This window comes from Orbicella faveolata, unplaced genomic scaffold, assembly GCF_042242905.1.
Source record: "Orbicella faveolata isolate gen_17 unplaced genomic scaffold, um_ofav_v1 contig_27, whole genome shotgun sequence".
Taxonomy (NCBI): domain Eukaryota; kingdom Metazoa; phylum Cnidaria; class Anthozoa; order Scleractinia; family Merulinidae; genus Orbicella; species Orbicella faveolata.
This window is the reverse complement of record NW_028301555.1, coordinates 7,905,485-7,926,725: the sequence shown is the minus strand read 5'-3', so window position 1 is coordinate 7,926,725 and position 21,241 is coordinate 7,905,485. Positions and strand designations below refer to the sequence as shown.

The following is a 21,241-nucleotide window of genomic DNA, read 5'->3' as shown; positions in this document are numbered from 1 at the left end:
AGTTAGTTCAGTTCAAAAAGTTTTGCCTGCCTGTGAAAACTAATTGTCCTTGTGCTGAAAACATTAATGAAACACTTTTCCTAGGGCCCTATATGTAGCTACGTAATTTGGTTTTGTGAAGTAAATTAACAATTTATAGGAAAGTTTATTTTCATGACAAAATTTTACTTATTTACGTATCATTGTTTTATTCTCTTACCTTGGAACTTTTCTTGGAATGTAACATTTTATTTAAGGTTACACTCTTATTGTTCAAAAGACATGCATTTTACTATTATTTTTGTAGACAAAACCATGAAAACATCATTCATAGATTTCTGTAATGTCATCAAAATGGTTGCACATCAGGTACAGTAATCTGTGAAATTATTTTGTTAGATTGAAGAAATAAAGAATTAATGATGAATTTACATAGCAGAATCCCTAGTAAATTGATTCATGCAGGTGAAGTTTTATCAAATGCAGCTTGTTATTTTCAGCACAGTGGAACCCAGCCATATGGTCACCTTGTTAATACAGTCACCTTGTTATTACAGCCACTTTTTTTGTCCCTGCCAGCAAAACATCCATGGATACACTTTCTTATTAAAAAACCTGTTAAATGGCTGCATTCTGAAATTCCAACTTGTGTTTATAATTTTATAATTTTATATTTTATATTTTATAATTTTAATTTTACCCTGTTTATATGGCCACTGAAACCAGTTATGGTTTGAGTGGCCACAGTTATGTTCATTTTTCTCCTGTTAACATTTTACGTACTGCATTCTGTATTTCTGCATTCTGCATGCTAATTGAAGAACAGTTGTTTAGAAGTGCAATGGTGATACAGTATATCTGTCAAGACGTCACTCAATTTAGACCAGTCATGAAATTTGGCCCTTGCCCATTAAAATGGCCAAATTTTTGTGGCCTGTTGGTGACCGTATTAACGGGGTTCCACTGTACCAAATTCATTTTGGTTGATGTACTGAAATTGTTGTATTAATGTAGCTGTCTGCGGAACATTTGTCATCTCTTGAAAATGATGTGAAGTATCAACTGAATCCAGCCTTAACTGCTGACCAGATTGCCGTTTACCTTCTGACAAACGTAAGGTAAGAAACAATGCAACAAATAAAACTTTTTGATTACCCAGTGGGAGCAGAGACCATGTTCCTTCTCGATAACAGCTGGATGCTCTAACAAGTTAGCTATGAGAGACTTTGTGATAGTGCTAAGTTAAGTCCACACTTGTTTCAAAGTGGACTCCAATGCCTCTTCTTTTTTCAGTATCTGTAGTTCCTTGGTCTGGAGTTCGTGTATTTTACCACTTTCCCTGGATAAGATGCTGCACCTTTGCTAGTTATTCCTTAGTCTTTTGCATGGCTGCCCTAAATTTTTCTGACATCCATTCCAGCCCTGGATGGAGATAGTAACTATAAGAATAAATTGTCCTGCCCAAGAACAGAAGATAGTGACCGCAACCAGAACCTCTACCCAACTGCTCGATCCAGAGTCCAATGTTACTTTCATAGTTGTAAGATCACGTTCACTTGACTTTCCACTGAAAAGGAAATGCTTCTTTTTACACTGCATTAACTGCATTGCAATTTATGTTCTTTTTCCTTTTTTCAGTGACGAAGAACAACAAGATGTGGACACACAAGTGTTGTTTGAATTTGCCCAGGAACTAGAAACAAGGTGTGTGATGAACATTTTATTTCCCCTTGAACTGTCCATATCAAGTAAAGCAGGTAGTCACGAGACTAAAGGAACTGATCAGCATGTGAAACTGTTAAATGTGTTTATCACCAAATTCTCCCAGCTAGCATGCAAAACATTGCTGAGAAAACTCTGTGTTATTATTTCAAAATGATAGACATAAGTGATAATTGATTCCTGTTTATGAAATCCATGGAATCTGATATACTTTGTGTTGTCTGATACAAAATCGCTAGCTGGGAATGATTTATCCAATCAGTTTAAGCTAATAGAAGCTCACTGATGTAAACTACATGAGCATGTGATGGGGGAACTTTTTTGTTGGAAGCATGCACCAGAAAGCTGACAGAAATTGACCAACAATCCTGTTGAACTTAACTAATGGTTAATGGCTTGCACATGCAAGAAACAACATGCAATAAAATATTAAACAATTAGATTATGAGCTTGAGATTTCCATCGTGTGATAGTTGCTGAGGTCATAACCCAAGTCAACTACCACGCACAGAAATCGAGGGGGGATAATCTAATTGTTTTAGTATAATTAATCTACTAGTCGTTCAAAACTTTATCTAAATCCTCTTCAAAGACACTTCGAAAACACATAGAAGTGGCCCCTAGCGTATGCTGCTACACTGCTCACTCTCTACAACAGAAGAGATAGTTAGTATTGTTGCAAATCAGAGAATGGCATTTGTGATAGAATGCTAGTAGATTTATACTAATTGAAATGTTTTTAGAAAATATGTGCACTGATTGGTCACAAAGTATGTTTCTATAACTCGATAGAAACAGAACTACTACAAACTGTTGACATAATGATAGTGTGGGCATAGAGAATTTACATTTTGGTGATCAAAGTAAACAAGTCATTTTCTTGTTTTTGTTGCAGTGTTTTCTAAAAGAAATAGAAAACATGTTCTTCATGTTTCTCTTGAAAGTCTGGAAGAACTCGAAAAAGCTGCGGAAACACTTGCCTGTCAGCTTTTGTTGCCACAGCTTTTCTCGCTCTCCCAAAGTTCCATTTGTGTTTCTATTAAACAATTATTATTAGATTATGAGCTCAAGATTTCTATCGTGTGATAGTTGACAAGGGAGCAGCAACGATCGTGCATAGAAATCAAGAGCGAATAATCTAATTGTTTTGGTATAAATCTACTGGTCGTTCAAAACTTAATCTAGATCCTCTTCACAGACACTTTGAAAATGCCAAGAAGAGGCCGTCATTTAACAAGGGCACACGGCTACGCTGTTCACTATCTATCACAGAATAGATAGTGAGTAGTATAGCCAATCAGAGGACGATATAAACATGGTACACGTTTTCTTTTTCTTAGTCAGAGATAGACATATCATGATGGTAGCTGTTAATTTTTTATTTCATTGATGTAGATTTCTCTCATTATTTTTTCTCTTTCCAGTTTACACAAGGTTCATAACCTTTTCCAGAGTTTGGAATTCCTCCTTCAAGGGTTAGACAGTCAAGGCATCATAAGAGATGACGTCAGAGATGATGAGGCTGGTAAGGTTCAAAGTTGATCTCAAGGTTAATACACTGTGCATGAAGAAACCGAGAGTGATCTTATTGTTTTATCAGAACCCTTGGCTAATGTATTAAACAACACTATTACATGGCTTGTGTTTGTAGCCAATAAAACACACACTCTGATTGATGCTGATTACAGGTCTGCTAAAACAAAGAAAAAAGCCATATAATAAACAGCTAATTAACCTTGAAGGTTTGGTCTTTATAGGAAAATCCCCAACCCTTGTGTTGCTGTATTGGCCTTGCTATTGCTTTGTCAATATGGCAGATTGCCGAGAATCAGCCACTACCAATTAGTGCAGGGTCGTCACAAAATTTTTAAGTAGATGGCACTGTTGTTGTATTAGATGATGAAGATGGCTGATTTTGCCATTTTCCCCCTAAAGAATCACTTAGATAGCCAGCAGTAGTCAGCAGAGATCTTGAAATAGATGGTGATTTTTTTTCCCAGCAGCCGCATAGTCTTGATAACCCAGCTAATTATGATTTTATCATTGCAGGTTGGTCTGATGTATCAAATTTAGTGAGCTGCCATCACTTGTTCAGCAGCCAGTTGAGCTCCTCCCTGCTTCCCATGTCTTCTCACCAAATGGTTTCATCACGAATGGCTGTGTGCAAACATCTCTTGGTACTGCTCAGTTTGATAACAAAGCTTAGCGTCAACAAGGTATTAACAGGTCAAAACTGTGATGTTCTACATGTATGTTAAGTGCATATTTTAATGGGAAGCATGGTGAACCAATGGTTAGTGCAAGTGCTGGTCTATGGTCCTAGCAGTCTGGGTGTGAGCCCATGTGGGGGTCATTACTTTGTGTTCTTGGGCAAGACACTTCTCTCATCATACCTCTCTTCACCCAGGTGTATAAATGGGTACTGGTGCATTCAATGCTGGGGGTAACCCTGCTAAGGACTAGCATCCCATCCAGGGGGGGAGTAGAAATACTCCTAGTCAATTCAATTCTGGCTGTCACATTACAAATATTTTAAAGATTTGGTTAATCACAGAGGAAATCAAGAGGAAATCGAGTTGGATTTCTACAATAACCGGTAGAATTATTGAGTGCATTTTTGGTTGAAAGCTATTATAATAATAATTATTGAGGTGAGTATAGACCATGAAAATGATGTAATTTGAAATGCAACAGTAAAGTAATTTTCAAAGAGAATTTTTCTGTGAGCACCAGAGTGTGGCAAATTTCATGTTTGTGATAAAATGCTCGCTATGAAACTAGTGCTGTGTGCTTGACTGTGCCAAATTTTCCCTCCCATTTCCCTTATAAGTTTTCTGTGTTTTTGGAAAAGACAAGTGAACTTCATTTTCCATGGTCTATACAGTGAAACCACTGACTTGTGTTTTCTATGGTCTACAAGGGTGAAGAGAACAGAAATTGCGACTGATTTGTTTAATAAGACATTGTTCACTTTCATGCCTTTTTGTTTTTAAGATTGGTCTGGATGCCAGAACAGCAGAGGATGTGTCATCAGTTTACATTCCTACAACAGTGAGGCTACTGAGGACATACCTTGCTCTTCACTGGATCTTAGAACAAACTGTTACTCCCACTCCATCTAGTGCCCTGTATGTATACTACACATAGTCATGTTTTATACAAATATTTTAAAATAATGGAGATGAAAGTTTTTATAATTTTGGTTTTCAAGCTAGTCACAGCTTATTTTTGACTGTTTCTTTGAATAGCATTTGTAATGTGTGGTATCCCCTCTTAGTGGGGTATGATCCCAGGGGTATGATCCCAGGGGTATGATCCTAGGGGTATTTCTCCTCCTCCACGAAGAGATATGATCCCAGGAGTGTTGTCTCTCTCCTATGTAATCTCAAAGGTAGATTGCCTCTCTGCTGTTATTGGGTGTGAACCCAGGCCAGGGGCATAGCCTTTTCTGGGATTGAAGGTGCTTTAAATGTGCTCCAGCCACCACCACCGCAGACAAAAAATTCTTTGTTTGTATTGGAATGCTTATTACACAATTTTGAATCAAGAGTTTTGTCACTGAGTAGAGAGCTTAAGCGTTGCATGATTCTATTTTGTTTTGACTGTGTTGGTTGCATACTTTTATGTTTTATTTATACAGAGAATCCAACTTAAAACAGTTAGCAACTCTGGAAATATCTGATGGAATGGAGCCAAAGGCAATTTCTGGTAAGAAGCTGGTAGAGAAAATAATTTTAGTGAAAACAATGTTTCTCTCCAGGCTTCAAAATCTCTACACAAAACATGCAGTAGATTGTAATTTTGATTCTTCAAGTGCTAGAAATGGAAATTCAAGATTGGAAATTCAACATTTGCCCTGCCAAATATTGAAAATTCAAGATATGGCCTGCTAAATATTGAAAATTCAACATTTGGCAATTCAGGATTTGGCAGTTCAAGATTTGACAATTCAAGACTTTGCGATTTATGATTTGGCAATTCAAGACTTTGGGAATTCAAAAGTTTGCAATTCAGGATTTGGCAATTCAAGATTTGGCAATAAGATCTGGAAATTCAAGATTTGGCTTACCAAATATTGAAAATTCAAAATTTGGAAATTCAAGATATGGCCCGCTACATATAGAAAATTCAAGATTTGGAATGGCTTGCCAAATACTGGTATTGAAAGTCCAAGATTTAACCTGGAAAATATTAAAAGTTCAAGATATAGTAGTAATTAAGTTTCTTAGTTTCAGGGAATTTGTTTTTGTGACATTAAGACATCAGAACAATAATCACTTTAGGGATACACTTTGTTTTATGGTACATCTTTTTTGTATTTTAGATGATCCATCCCTTACTGTTAGTGAGCTCTTCTTAAGTGCTGTTGGAGGTACACAGCTCAGAAGGCACCTGGCCCATAAACTAAAGGCCTCGCAGGAGATGAGTGTTCAGGACCCTGCCCTGCTGTGGTCCACTTTCTTCAACCAGGCTGTTTATACCCTGATGGACCTGATGTATCCTTGTTAGCTTGAAGACTTTTTTTCCTAGAATCATTGGTCCACATTGTAGTCAGCTGCATTAAAACCCCAAGGGTTTTTTTCCTTTCAGTTATTATAATCATGAAATAAATTTTTTAAAGATGTACTGTAAACCCTCCTTTAGCAGTTAATGATCTTTCACATAGCGGTAATTACAAGCAGTCACAAAGTTGCAATTCCTGAATCCTGTTAAGCTAAAAAGGTGATTCTTTTTTCTTGAATAATTATTGCAGTAAATCATCACGCCCTACTGTTTGGCACATCATGTTAACTTTATTGAGGAAAAAAATTCTTTTCTCCTTCTTTGAAAAATAGATTTTCACCTTTTCATTTCAACTTTTGTTCCTTAAGACATGTCAACTGGGTGGACAAAAATACCTTTTACTTACTCTCAGTACCATTTGACAAATTTAAACGACTAATTCTGGGTTCCCTAATATATAGGAACATTTTTAAGCTTCTCAAAATCACGCTTGAGGTTTTGACAGAGCCACTTTAAACTACTAGAGTGAACATCAAGTATCCATATATGATCTTTCTTAACATGAACTAAATAACAGCTGGCCAACCAGGCAGAGTGTCATTTTCCCAGAGTTTCTCCTCTCAAGGTGTCAGTATCTTCATATTCAAGAGTACGCTCATCTGATTTGTTACTGGTGTGACACCTGTCAATCATCTTGGCATTTCTTGTTGGGCCAATCACATTTGACATTGGGAGAACATCATAAGGCCTTTGGTTGCTTTATGAAGGCAGCAAAAGGAATTGGTAGGTCAAGAGAGTGCCTAGAGAGATCAACATCTTGCCAACTAGAGGATATTGTCTCAAGCTGTCTGTTGGTATTCCTTGATTCCAAAGAACAACTTAATGTACATATGAGGATCAGGTTGTAACTCTCACAAGGTCTCATGTAATGACAGAAACCATGTCCCTAGTCCCAAGCCAATACCTGCTGCCACGCTATGACGATAAATAGAATTGAAAAATTACGAGAGTTGTTGCACTTCCTACATATTCTTTTCTTCTCACTGATCCTCATACATTTATTTTTCTTTGCGTCGTGAATCTTTTAAGGTTCAAAGGATGCTTTCTTGATGAAGATTCTGCAGAGTGATTCCACAGACATCTCAACTCTACTTGTTCTGTTTTATGTCAAGGTATGCATTCTGGAATTGCTGATTAGTAATAATAACTTGACCGAGTGGAGTACAGTCCAGGGAGTAATTGGGCTTGTAATTTCAAAATTTTAATCGCAAGGGCAAATTTTGTTATAGATACGATTTAGGTATTGACTTGATAAATATTGAAAATTCAAGGCTTGGAAATTCAAGAGTCTCAACTTCCAATAGTAATATGATAATTCATGACCATCCAATGAATTCTCTGTTTCTTTATTTTCAAAACTACTACGTTTCATTTGTCTAGTTATGTTGGTTTTATTTGGAATAAAATGTTAAGCGTTAAAACAATGTGATTTTTTCTGCAGGTGTTGAAGTTGTTTGAGCAGTTTGATGCGCCAGATTATGTCATCCGTGTAGCTCATATAGCGCTGGACTTGGCCCCACCCATTGATCCAAATATTGTGAGTATACGGCGCTTATTGCATCGTAGGTTTGAGTGGCACCGAAAATATGATATGGTTAGACAAAGGCGACTCAGGGGTTTTATTGACGTTTACAGCAGGAGGGTAACCGGTTTTCACAGGCGGGCAAAACGTTTTGAACTGAACTTATTTATAAGAAAACCTTTCCTCTAGATGGTCAAACCAGGTGGGCAAAATCATCCTCACAGCCAGGCAATTTGCCCAGTGCACGGCCCTCTACCGTGTGTCCAGAAAGGTTGTAATCAGGCAGGGTTGTACTTAGAAACGGGTTGGGCAAGCAAGAGTACAAAAGTTGTAGCGAGAAAGTGATGTACCAAGAAATGATGGGCGTGGTCAATTGGAGTGCACCCAGAGGGTGTGTTGGAATGAGAGGGTTAAACATCAGTGTAGTGAAGTGGCTATGACTTGCTAGATGCAATCTAATCTTTGCCGTTTTTATTCCAGCCGGATCTGTGGTCGAACATTTTCAAACATCAGCTAGAGTTAGGACACAATGACCTGGCATACGATGCTCTGATCACAAACCCGAATCCTGTCAGGTGAATTAACAACAGTGTCTGCTCAATGTTAAAATTCTCCTGTATACGTTTTCCTTAGTTCCTCGTTGGAGAGTTTGGTTTTCAAGGTATAACGAGGTTTAAGATTAATAGCTGGTGTAGGTTTAGAAGTTCAGTCAATTATATCGAAACTCGCAGGGCTTGGGTAGTTCCTGGAGTATCAAGCTGACAAAATAATATTTTGAAATCTTTGAAGGACGGGGCAAGTAAAAACATCCTTAGTCCTTCATGCTACAGAAACTAGGAAAACCTTTGACAGTGTGTGTCATGTTAGCTTACAAGTTAGTGTTAACTTTTCCGATACCTTTTCAAGAAACCCTGGAGATTCCTTAAGTTTAGGTCTGCCTGAAAATTTCAGATAATTTTCTCTATTTTGAGGTGAACTGTGGTGGGGTCTTTGCTTTCAGGCGACGCGTCTGCCTTCATAAGCTCATGGTAACTCTGTGTGAAAGAGGACAAACTCAGCAACTGATAGAGTATCCCTTCATCAACCTACAAGACGAGGTAAATGCAGATATGTCGGTAAATAACTGGAACAATCAAGCAGACAGATAGCCAGCCAAGTAGTCATGTTGTAATATTTTTGAGTAGTCCGTGACCTATTAAGTGTCATGAATGACGATTATCCGGACTGTCGAAGATCTTTTTGTAGAAGGTGCTTTCCGCGTTGTTGTTTTCAGCTACGTTCAATTGCTTCTAAAACCCGATTTGAGCATGGAAACTTTTATCCTCCGATCTCTTGAATTAGTACAGAGAGATAGACTGACTGACAGACAGACTTGCAGAGAGACCGATCCGTGATCCTCACCTTTCCTTGCTGTGTTTGTATTTAGTTTGTAGATATCATGGAGTCTCACGCCCGTACGGTTGACATAACAACCCATAGCTACTATGATTTGTTGTACGCTTTCCACGTATTCAGGGGAAATTATAGAAAAGGTACGAACATCAAATGACATGCGTTACATGACATTTTAGCAATAACCTGGTTAGTACTAATTTCACGTACATTGTTAGCAAGCGTTCTGAGTGTAGTTACGAAATGTTTCCCATGTTTTAAAGAATTAGTTAAACCAAAATTTGTCAAATTCGTCGTTTGTAATCCGTGTTTATCCTTCTCCATTCTTTTCCTTGTTCCTTTATGGTTTGTTATTATCTCTTTAGTGTTTGTCTATCTAAATAAACTATTATTTTCAGGTTTCCTTCAATTTTTATTAATAATGCTTTAGAAATACACAGGCAAGTAAAAACAAACGATAAAATGTTTCGACTTTTCGGCGACCTCATGACGCCATTATCAAGGGATGAATGAAAAAAAAGAGCTAGTTCAAAAGAAGAAGTATTTATTTAACTTAAGTTCAATTTATGTAAATCTATAAATCTCTTTTGAACTCGCTCTTTTTATTCATTCCTTGATGATGGCGTCATGAGGTCGCCGAAACGTCGGAACATTCTATCGTTAGTTTGTACTTGCCTGTGTTTTTCCTTCAGTTTAAAGGTAATTTTGTGTGTGACCAAAATGACTCCAAAAACCGTGACTGAGCTCCTTCAACGGATGTTTTCATGTTTCAGCTGGGTCAGCCATGTATGAACATGCCATGAGGCTGGGACAAGAAGTGTCAGGACTTGACAGTTTACAGAAACAGGTAGAGATTTCATTGTAAAGCTAGGTCTCTTTAATAATCTTGTAGTGATTTGCTTTCCCTTTTACTTCTTTATTCTGTTGTCAGGCCAAATGTTATTTAGCAGCAATGAATGCCCTTCGGCTTGTAGACCCCAAGAATGCCTGGATTGTAAAACCTTTGGACAGAGTCAACACAAGAGTAAGTGATCTATAAAGCTTTAACTTTTTAGAATTTTGGTCTTATACCGTTGTACACCGTTTGATAAACTGTATTAACATAAAATTACTGCTCAAGAGCTTTCATTTGAATGATCGCACAGTAAGGTTTCATCCACAGACGTAACAGCTGCATTTGGCGTTTTTGTTTTGTTTTTCCTAGAAATCTGATGAACCGCCCAACATGTCTCCAAAACGAAAGCAAGGGGAGGAAGGAGACATACTCTATCCAGGTCACTCGGGAAGGACTCGGCGGAAAGTGACAGTGTTAGATATCAGGGACCTGGAGGGAGAGTATCTATTGGTTCTTGCCAGGCTGCAACTTATCAAGGTTGACGCTGACCCGACACGTGCAACAGGTGTGAAAGATAAATACAGGACGAACCGGTTTAAAGAACTCGCTCGATTCCCGGAATAGTTGGTTCGTTACATCGGATGTTGGTTACACGCTTAACTCGAATACACCTCGTAAAACTTCGGGTACTCGTGGGTTTCGCTTTGGACCATATGTGCCTGACGAAAAAATAATTCTCTGGATATAAGCCCCTTCTCCTTGTTACTGTAACACTACTACTAAAATTTAATCAAAGCAAAATGAAATACAATGTCTTAGCAGAACTTCACACAAGGTTGAACATTTTTTTTTGTGCATGTGTACAGCTGTCAGAAGAAGAAGTCCCATATGTATCCCCCTGAGCATCCCATAATATCTATTTGAAACAATAACATTCAAAATGGCTGCCGTGTCGGTAAAAAGATCTGATAGATCACCTTTCTTTATTTGCGTGTGAAATGTCTTTTAAACTTAAATTTTACAAATGCTAGCAAAGTCTCAACGTTTTAGATGAGTGATTCGTGTCGTTGCGTGAAGCCTGGTAACAATTTTGATTTGAATATTTTTTTTTACCTCGTTCCAGGCCCTTTGCTGTCCGCTCAGGAGAGCGTGGCATTGTTGAGTCAGGCAGGCTTGTTCGATAATGCCTTCACAGTGGCTTTTCACTTTAATCTTCCAAAGGAAACAATATTTGAAGGACTAGCGTCAAGGTAGGCAATAAACAAGTTAAATATAGAGCTGTTTCCACTTGAGTGTGGAAAGAAATTCGCATTTGATTTGGTTTTTCATTGCTACGCTAAACGATTGGCTTAAAAAAGCTATCACAGTTTGTCAACCAATCACGAGTAAAACTAAAACCAATCGTGACGCGTGTGCACACGTTTTCCCGCGCTTCGCGTCAGCTACATGAGTTTGCTTCGCGTTCTGATTTGTTCTCTGTATTGCCTTTGTGCCTTGTGATTGGCCATTTAGATTACTTTGGTTATAGTTTTATGACACTCGGCTGAAAACCGCGTTGTCCTACCGAAAGAAATTCGATCAAAACACGGCAAATTTTTGTGGGGGTGGATGAGGGGTTGCTTTTTGCTGCAGTATTGTTCCTTGTAAAGATAATTAATCCTTTGAATTGATTCATGATTGGAATAAGGTAACTGCTGTACCGATAGAAAGAAGAATTGAATGTGCGTTTAACAGTAACCTCCATGTAACTTAAAAAAAGTGTAGATGCAATATTAGTATATGCGACGTATAAATGAACACCAAAGGAAATTGCACCGAAATATAAATCCACCGACTTTATTTAAATGAGAGGAAAACGGTACAGTTGGTCTGAACTAACGGTCAACGTCCTTTCAACACGGAAATATGTATATTCCGTATGTATTCCATATGTATAGATCGGAAATATGAGCCTATTCCCTTTTTTCAGGAATCAAATAAAGCTCGAGCTACGCTCAGATTGGTTTCTTTTAGGGGTTTAATTCAAATGTTCAAACGAGAATCCCAACCTTTTCGTATAGGAGTTCCCTCCGCGTTCGAAATGTCTAACAAGAGGTGACAGAGTGAAGGAGTGATGGAGTCAAATCGCTCCACACACAACTACAACTCGGAAAAAAATCGTTTCCAAGTTAAAAATGGGGGTGATCGAGCTCGTTTTCGAGTTATAAGCGCTCAAAGCTAAACTTCGGGGTGTTTTTAGCAGGTCATACTGTTGCTATGGTAACTTATTGTGTCACGAAATTGACACCAACGTGTTCACTAATGACTGGGAAAATGTTTGATACCAGAGTGGTTATAATGACCCATCAAAATATACGTCTTGGAAACCCTTTTGGGCCACCTTTACTGACAACCGAGAGGAAATCGAAACTTGCCTTCTCGATGTGCTCCGTTCTGTATTTCGTTTCGTTTTTTATAAATGACGTTTATCTTTGAACGGAGGATAAATGAAAAGGTAGAGTTTCTTATAAGTTAGCGTCCAATTCTCCGCGTATAAATACATTGCTTCTAAATGTTTCGAAATATTATAAAGGAGGGATAATTAATGAAATTGCTTTTCATTTGAAATTATTTTCTCCGTGTGGACCTTATTTTGGGATGCACTATTTGACTTCTGTTACCACCTTTCCACACTGATTGTAATCCGGAAAAAAATGAATTTACATTAAATTAAAACTAAATCGCACTGTCGGTCAGACTTGGCTTTTTACAATACTACAATTATAGAGTTGGCAATGAACATGAGATAGAAAACTGGCTAAAATCGGCGCTGTATTTTTTGTAGATGTCGTTCGAATCAGAAAGAGGACATAATGTCTAGTTTTGCACTGTTTGTTTACATAACATCTGCCTTGCTGTTTTTACAACTGCCGCTCGAAGTTCGCGAAGACGCCAGCAATACAAAACTGGATTAATGGACGAATTCATAAATACTGCGGTGTGAGCAAAGTTCCACTCTGTTTGCCAATCCTTGCCAGAGGTTGCAAAAACAGTTAATGTAACATAAATAGGACAATAGCACAGGATTAAAGCGATGTAGAACAAGAAAATGTTGAATGCACTTCTTTTCAATCGCGTCATGTTTAAGTTATTTTCGGCACTAGAGCTTTGCACTGCCTGTTGTTGAGCGTGGATCTGCGACTGATGCAAACGAACAATCAGATAAATTCTGATGTGAGAAAATGTAGAAATTATAACTAAAAGTATTGTACAAATGCCGAAAACAAAACTGTGTAGACGTTTATTCCAGAAGAACGATCCTGATGCAAGGAAACTCAGTAACCATATAATTATTAAAGTATATTTAACACGGGATTCAGTCACTAAAGTAGCATATCTCATGTGATAGTGAAGAGCCAGAAATCGATCGACACTTAATGTTGTCATTGTCAAGAGAGAGACTCCACATACGGAAAAAGCCACTGTTACCACGAGGTTGTTTAGTAATGGGTCTTTGGTAAGTTCCTTGGCAATAAAAAGCGGTTGAGCAATGAGACCAACAAGAAAAGGAGGGTTTGGTGAAAACGTCTGGTAATTTATTAAGTCGTTTTAGATAGAGGTTACTAAACATTTTTCATTGCTTTCCTTAATCATTAAGGACGCTTAAAAGCTATACGAATTGGAAAAACAGCTGAGTCGCAATTGGCGCAGGCAAGATCAAAACACAGTTATAAAAGCGACACCTGCTTATGACGACATGGGCTTGTAATGAGAATTTGATCCCAAATCTAACTTGAGGAGGGTTTGGTGAAAACGTCTGGTAATTTACTAAGTCGTTTTAGATAGAGGTTACTAAACATTTTTCATTGCTTTCCTTAATCATTAAGGACGCTTAAAAGCTATACGAATTGGAAAAACAGCTGAGTCGCAATTGGCGCAGGCAAGATCAAAACACAGTTATAAAAGCGACACCTGCTTATGACGACATGGGCTTGTAATGAGAATTTGATCCCAAATCTAACTTGAGGAGGGTTTGGTGAAAACGTCTGGTAATTTACTAAGTCGTTTTAGATAGAGGTTATTAAACATTTTTCATTGCTTTCCTTAATCATTAAGGGCGCTTAAAAACTATACGAATTGGAAAAACAGCTGAGTTGCAATTAGCGCGGGCAAGATTAAAACACAGTTGTAAAGAAAATGAAATTGAAGTTTGTATTTATTGTTAGGACAAGCCTACGTGAGATCAAACTTCAACAGATCTTATTTAGATTTTTTCTCTCTTATTCGTGTTTCTAGGTAATATTCAAACAGATGTTTTTCTTTTCCAATCCATCATTTACTGCACGGTGAATTATGGATGTTCAAAAGGAAAGAAATTTATTGGAAAGGTAACGTTAGTCGGTCGAATTTGATCAAATTAAAACTTTAAAAATTGTATGCGCACAAGTTAAGCGAATTTGTTATTATATATTAAGTCAAATTATTGTCGCATTTTGATTGGTTGTCTCGTACGATCTATCGGAGGACGAAAGATATGCACATAGATGACGTCATTAACATATTGTGTTAGCTCTTACCACATTTTGACGTTATCTGTGATCTATTACTGAACAGACGCAGGGCAACATGGAATCTATTTGTTAAGTAGACCTTGGTTTATTCACTTAAAGAAAGAGTGACTAGTTTTGTACGCTCTGTTTACATAACATCTGCCTTACTGTCTTTGCAACTGCCGCTCGAAGTTCGCGAAGACGCCAGCAATACAAAACTGGATTAATGGAAGAGTTCATAAATACTGCGGTATGAGCAAAGTTCCATTCTGTTTGCCAATCCTTGCCAGAGGTTGCAAAGACAGTTAATATAACATAAATAGGACAATAGCACAGGATTAAAGCGATGTAGAACAAAAAAATGTTAAATGCACTTCTTTTCAATCGCGTTATGTTTAAGTTATTTTCGGCGTTGGAACTTTGTACTGCCTGTTGTTGAGCGTGGATCTGCGACCGATGTTTACTAACAATTAGATAAACTCTGATGTAAGAAAAAGTGGAAATTAAAAGACAAATTATCGCAGAAACGCCGAAAAGAAAGCTGTGTAGACGCTTATTCCAAAAGAACAATCCTGATGCAAGGAAACTCAGTAACCATATAATTATTAGAATATATTTAACACGGGATTCAGTGACTAAGGTTGCATATCTCATGTGATAGTGAAGAGCCAGAAATCGATCAACACTTAATGTTGTCATTGTTAAGACTGAGACTACACATACAGAAAATGCCACAGTTACCACCAGGTTTTTTAGCAATTCCTCTTTGGTGATGACTTCCTTGGCAATATAAAGCGGTTGAGCAATGAGACCAACAAGAAAATCTGAGACAGCGAGACTGCAGAGCATAATCATGTGCGGCGTTGAGCGAATGGAAGGCGTTCTTACTATGGCGGCCAATACCAAAGCGTTCCCCAGAATGGACATGAGCATCAGTGGAGCGTTAAGAACACAGTTTATGATGATAATAGTTTCAGGAGTAGAGTTGTCTTCATTGTCTGAATGTTGGTCTATCATTCTGAAGCTTAAAAGTAACCAAATGATTTTTCCTTTCGTCCTGGCGTTAAGCGAAAGTCTTAATTAAATGTGGAGACGCCAATGTCAAGAGAACAACACAGCTCAATTCATTCACAAAAACAGGTTTTCATTCTTCCGTTTGTCATTTGCGGTACAGCTCATTATGAATGTAATTATGGATGCGAGCTTTTACTGATATTATTGAACGTTTTTAGGCTAAAAACTCGGCGAACAACTGTCAAAACTTGCCCTTTATCAATAGGGACGCTAAGTGCGTGAAATCAGGACAGTTTTTATGCATTTTCAAAAAAAGAACTTCAATTCCAAATTAGTTCATCCAGCTGACGTTTTAGAGAACTGTGTTATCAACTATTCATATTTTCCGAATAAGCGACACTTGTACTTCTTTTTGCGAGATTGGCACTTGACTAATTAGAACTGCAGGTTGTAACGTCAATGTAGAGTGGTTTTTCATTTGATTGACGAAAGAAATTTGCGTTTGCCTTGGTTTTACTACGCTACGTGATTGGCTTAAATAATGCACGCCATTTTTTCGTCCAATCAGACTTAAAATCAAATCCAGTCGTAACTCGCTCGCACACGTCAGCACACGTCAGCTACATGTAGTTGCTTCAAGTTTTGATTGGTTCAGTCGCTGGGTTGTCTGTGTGATTACTTTGGTTTTGGTTTTACGACACTCATTTCAAACTGTTCTAACAAGAAAGCGTTTCATTTAATGTTGGGTCGTTAATTTACGGAAGCCTTTTACGTGAAGATTGCCCGAAATTATTAAATCACATCACAGCCATTTTTTCCTTTGCTCAAATAATAAAAAAAGCTGCTGCTAGATCGAAGAAGCATATAAAAGTGAACGTTTGTTCAGAGAGGATAAAAAAGTGGTAAACGCTTTAAAACTTCAAGTTTCCGCTGATTTTGGGACTAAGTTTAAATAATTTCAGCTTTAACTTTAGTGTAATAGTTTTTCTGTTTTTTTTTTTTTTACATTTCTTTCTTTCTTATAAAGTGCATAATGTACTATTGTGATGGTTTAGGTCGCAATTTTCCGCCAAACTGTACGTGCACTAATGTACTATTGTGATGGTTTACAATTAGGCGGCCATTTTCCACCAAATTGCTAAGGAACTCGAAAGCGTTGCCCAAAATGGATATGAGCATCAGTGAAGCGTTAAGAACACAGTTTATGATGGCAATAGTTTCAAGAGTAAGGTTTTCTTCATTTTGTGAATGATTGTTTGCCGACCCGTTGTCCTCTTTCTCGCATTTGTTTATCATCATCGGGGTTACACCGTAAATATAAACCGTTGTCGTTGTCGAATTGCCTCCACACCCAAACGACGACGAAATATTTCTCGTTTTCGTTCCAGGGGAAAGAAAAATCAAGCCTGATCTACGAATGTATAAGTAACTCCGTACAACGCCCATTAATTGTATTAAAAAAAAAAAACTGCTGGTGATTCTAACTTAACTTCTTATTAAGACGTTTTATCATAAAATGTGTCCCATTATTGATTGTACGGGACAATCGACACTGACAGATTTTTCGAAAGAATAACATTTGATTAAAAAGAAGCGACTTTTTAAAACATTGAGCTATGAAAAATTGCGGAAAAAAACTTTTCTCAAAAACATAAAAGAAATTAAAGAAAAAAAGGGTTAAAAAATACATGACGTTTCGACGTTCTCGGACCTCATTTATAATATCAAGTAAAACAAAAAAGAACAGTATGAATATTCCATAAATACAAGAAAAACAACAATTCATTAAAAAGAAAGGTAACATAAAAATATGCTACAAGTTAAACAAAGAGTTTAGCACTGAAGGAGTCACTCTGAGTGTTAAGGTTAGACCCCAGTTCTTTGATGAATTGCATTTCGTAAACGAGGCAGTTAAATTTCCCGTGGCGCTTCTTGAGAACACGAAATTGGCCCTCATAAAGAAGATTTTTGTCACCGCGCATTTCTAAAAGGTGTTTACCGATAGTCGAATACTTGTGTTCGGCAATGCGTTGATGAAGGTGTCGGGCTGTATAACCAATATAATCTGCATCACACGGATCACATGCAAATTTATAAACAACGCAATGCTGACTTACAATACTTGGCCTAATTTCTTTCGGCTTAAGATCTTGCTCCAATTTTTTGTTCACAAAAATTGGCTGTAAAGTGACGGCAATCTTATTGCTGAGATCACGTAATGCTGAGATCAATGAACATTGCTGTAACGTTGCCAGATGATGAAATTTTTGACGTAATATATCAAGTACGAGACACAGTGTCTTCAGTACCACATCTGCAAACACCGAAAAGAGAGTCGAATATACGGCATGCAGTGGAGTAGTGTTGTTTAACTGCTTTTAGATTTCTTCGATTATTCAGAAAGAAGATATAATGTCTAGTTTTCTTCTCTTTTTTTGCACAACATCTGCCTTGTTGTCTTTGCAACTGCCGTGCGAAGCTCGCGAAGACGCCAGTAGTACAAAAGTGGATTGATGGACGAATTCATAAATACTGCGGTATAAGCAAAGTTCCATTCTGTTTGCCAATCCTTGCCAGAGGTTCCAAAGACAGTTAACACAACATACACAGGAAAATAGCATATGATTAAAACGATGTAGAACAAGAAAACGTTCAGTACACTCCTTCTCAATCGTGCAATATTCAAGTTATTTTCGGCATTGGAACTTTGCACTGCATGTTGTTGGGACTGTATCTGCGACTTATGTTTACGAACAATTAGATGAAAGGAAAAGTGGAAATTATGAAATAAAGGGCAGTAAAAGCTACTAAAAGAAAGCTGTGTAGACGGTCATTCCAAAAGTAGAAACCTGATGCAAGGAAACTCAGTAGCCATATAAATACTACGAAGCCTTTAATACGGGATTCCGTCACTAAGGTTGCATATCTCATGTGATAGTGAAGAGTCAGAAATCGATCAACGCTTAATGTTGTCATTGTTAAGAGAGACACTCCACAAACGGAAGAAGCTACTGTTACCGCGAGGTTGTTTAGCAATGCTTCTTTGGTAAGGTCGTCGGCAATGAAAAGTGGTTGAGCAAAGAGACCAACAAGAAAATCTGAAACAGCGAGACTGCAGAGCATAATCATGTGCGGCGTTTAGCGAATGGAAGGCGTTCTTATTATGGCGGCCAATACCAAAGCGTTGCCCGAATGGATATGAGCATCAGTGGAGCGTTAAGAACACAGTTTATGATGGTAATAGTTTCAGGAGTGGAATTTTCTTCATGGTCTGAACTTTGGTCTATCATTCTGAAGCTTAAAAGTGACCAAATGAGTTTTCCCTTTTGGTCCTGGCAAATGTGGAGACGCCAATATCGTGAGAAAATCACAGCTCCATTCAATCACCAAAACAGCTTTTCATTCTTCCGTTGATGTCATTTTCGGCAGAGTTCATTGTGAACGTGATTCTGAATTTGAGCTTTCACTGGTATTAATGAATGCTTTATGGCTAAAAAACTCGGCGAACATCCTAAAAAAACTTGTCCTTTATCAATAGGGACGCTAAATGCGTAAAAGCAACACAGTTTTGTACGTTTTCAAAAAGGAACTTCAATTCCAAATTAATTGCCCTAGCTGACGCTGCAGAGAACTGTGTTATCAACTATTCATATTTTCCGAAAAAAGCGACACTTAAACTACTTTTTGCGAGATTCGCACCGGTCTAATTACAATGGCGGGTTGTAATGTCAATACAGACAGGTTTTCACTAGGTAATTTGCACTTGCCTTGGTTTTTTATTACTACGCTACGTGATTGGCTTAAAAATTCACGCCACTTTTTCATCCAATCAGAAGTAAAATCAAATCCAATTATGTCTCGCTCGCACATGTCAGCACATGTCAGCTGAATGACTTGCTTCAAGTTTTGGTTGGTTCACTTGATTTAGTGTGATTACTTTGGTTTTGGTTTTACGACACTCGTTTGAAAATTGTTCTTACTAGCGTTGATTTAATAATGGGTAATTAAGTTACTGAGGCCTTTTAGGTGAAGATTGCCTAAATTTATTCAATTACATTAGAGCCATTCAGTAATTGTTTTGCTCAATTAATAAACAAGCTGCTGTTAGGTTGAAGAAGCATAAAGGTGACTATTTTTGATTTGTTCAGAGAGGGTAAAAAAAAAATCAGCGGTAAACGTGTTAATATTTATTTAAGTTTTTGCTGATTTTGGGACTAAATTTAAATTTCAGCGTCAACTTTAGTGTCATGTTTTCTCTTTTTTTTTACTTTCTTTCTTTTTTCTTTTATAAAATGCATAATGTACTATTGTCATGGTTTCGGCGGCCATTTTCCCCCAAATTGCTAAGGAGTAAACTTTAATAGTTGATGGATTAGTTTATAAATAACGTCAATTAATTATTCTTGGCGAGTGTAGCGAGGGTGAGCCGGTTGTACGTTTGTGCATTTTGCAAAACGTGGAATACCTTCTGGCTATCACAGAGATATTTATATCACAAAGGACACCGACAATCCACTGAACCAATCAAAACTCGTAGTAAATACATGTTGCTGACGTGTGCGAGCGAGTCAGGATTGGTTTGGTTGTTACCTCTGATTGGTTGAAAAAGTGGCGCGAGCTTGTTAAGCCAATCAGGTTGCGTGGTGATGCAGAACCAAAGCAAATGCGAATTATCTTCGACACTCCAGTGAAGACTGCTGTAACATACAGTGAAACTTGTATTAAGCGGACACCCTTGGGACTCTTACTAGTATCCGGTTAATACAGGGTGTCCGCTCTAAACAGGTTCTAATAGACCTTTCTGCATTCCAACAAACAATAGCGCCATATCGAGGTCAGGGTGAACAAAAATACAACGAATGTATGAAAATGTCCACCCCAACCTCGCTCTGGTACTATTGTTCATACGCACTGAAGTAGAATCGGGGAAAGGTCTATATATTGTGCAATAAAACTTTTGCAGTACAGTGTAAGATCAAAGACTGCTCGTAGCACAATGTCCAGTCAGTTAATGCATCAATCTGGAATAATCTTCTTAGCTTTAAAACAACATCGCTGAACAATGTTAAAGGAGTCTGAGCTGAGCTTTTAGAAGTAAAAAGCCCTTGAAGTGTCTACTTATTGCAGGTTTTGTGCAACAAATGGCTTAATATTGTTGTCTGCGTCCGCTTAACAGAGGTGTCCGCTTAATCCAGGTTTATTTTACAGTATATGTGGGAAGGAAATTTAGGGACTCAAGCTGGTGTCCACTTAACAGAGGTTGTCCGCTTGATATGGAGTCCGCTTAATACAGGTTTCCCTGTACATGTATTGGTTAACTGAATGTGGAAAACACTGTAATTAGTATGAATGATCACAGTCTATGGCGACAATGGTTTCGGATAGAGGTTTTTTTTAGTTGGTGATTCGTTTGTCATCTTTTTACACCTTCTAACACTTGCGTGTCATCTTACACTCACAAACGCTTACATGGACACTCCTGGCCACCATCTATCATTCATGATTTTTGAAGTGAGCTATTGAAAATACTATAGGAACAGGTTGTTCTGTTTGTTTTACATTTAAACTTTATTACCGACGAAATATTGAAAGTAAAATGAACAAATGTTGTCCCTTCTGAACACTGTTAAAGAAGCTACGTCACGGCTTGCGCATCTTAAAAAGTTAAGCCCAAATTTTTGAAGC

At 37.7% G+C, this 21,241-nt stretch overlaps 3 protein-coding genes and 1 pseudogene across 3 annotated transcripts in view; 1 reads left to right on the top strand and 3 right to left on the bottom strand.

The window, feature by feature from the left end:
- The window catches only part of LOC110067319 (nuclear pore complex protein Nup160-like), a 53,284-nt gene that overhangs the window by 9,957 nt on the left and 22,086 nt on the right, over positions 1–21,241 (top strand). The window contains exons 15-32 of the mRNA XM_089297236.1: positions 287–348; positions 994–1,097; positions 1,618–1,683; positions 3,126–3,226; positions 3,751–3,917; positions 4,696–4,829; positions 5,342–5,409; positions 6,026–6,197; positions 6,782–6,987; positions 7,294–7,376; positions 7,706–7,801; positions 8,267–8,361; positions 8,787–8,883; positions 9,213–9,318; positions 9,952–10,025; positions 10,110–10,202; positions 10,383–10,578; positions 11,137–11,263. Of these exons, the coding sequence (XP_089153362.1) occupies positions 287–348; positions 994–1,097; positions 1,618–1,683; positions 3,126–3,226; positions 3,751–3,917; positions 4,696–4,829; positions 5,342–5,409; positions 6,026–6,197; positions 6,782–6,987; positions 7,294–7,376; positions 7,706–7,801; positions 8,267–8,361; positions 8,787–8,883; positions 9,213–9,318; positions 9,952–10,025; positions 10,110–10,202; positions 10,383–10,578; positions 11,137–11,263 (2,047 nt within the window). The remainder of the gene's footprint in view (positions 1–286; positions 349–993; positions 1,098–1,617; positions 1,684–3,125; positions 3,227–3,750; positions 3,918–4,695; positions 4,830–5,341; positions 5,410–6,025; positions 6,198–6,781; positions 6,988–7,293; positions 7,377–7,705; positions 7,802–8,266; positions 8,362–8,786; positions 8,884–9,212; positions 9,319–9,951; positions 10,026–10,109; positions 10,203–10,382; positions 10,579–11,136; positions 11,264–21,241) is intronic.
- Positions 12,675–13,875, bottom strand: LOC149107448 (melanocyte-stimulating hormone receptor-like). The gene is made up of 2 exons (XM_089297100.1): positions 13,846–13,875; positions 12,675–13,580 (listed from the first exon to the last, which is right to left on the bottom strand). Exons 1-2 carry the CDS (start codon positions 13,873–13,875, stop codon positions 12,870–12,872), a joined length of 741 nt encoding a protein of 246 aa, XP_089153226.1. The 3' UTR covers positions 12,675–12,869.
- LOC149107447 (melanocortin receptor 4-like) lies at positions 14,632–15,633 on the bottom strand. Its single transcript, XM_089297241.1, has one exon. The coding sequence runs from the start codon at positions 15,557–15,559 to the stop codon at positions 14,672–14,674; it is 888 nt and encodes a 295-aa protein (XP_089153367.1). The 5' UTR covers positions 15,560–15,633; the 3' UTR covers positions 14,632–14,671.
- LOC149107446 (melanocortin receptor 4-like) lies at positions 17,973–19,071 on the bottom strand (annotated as a pseudogene).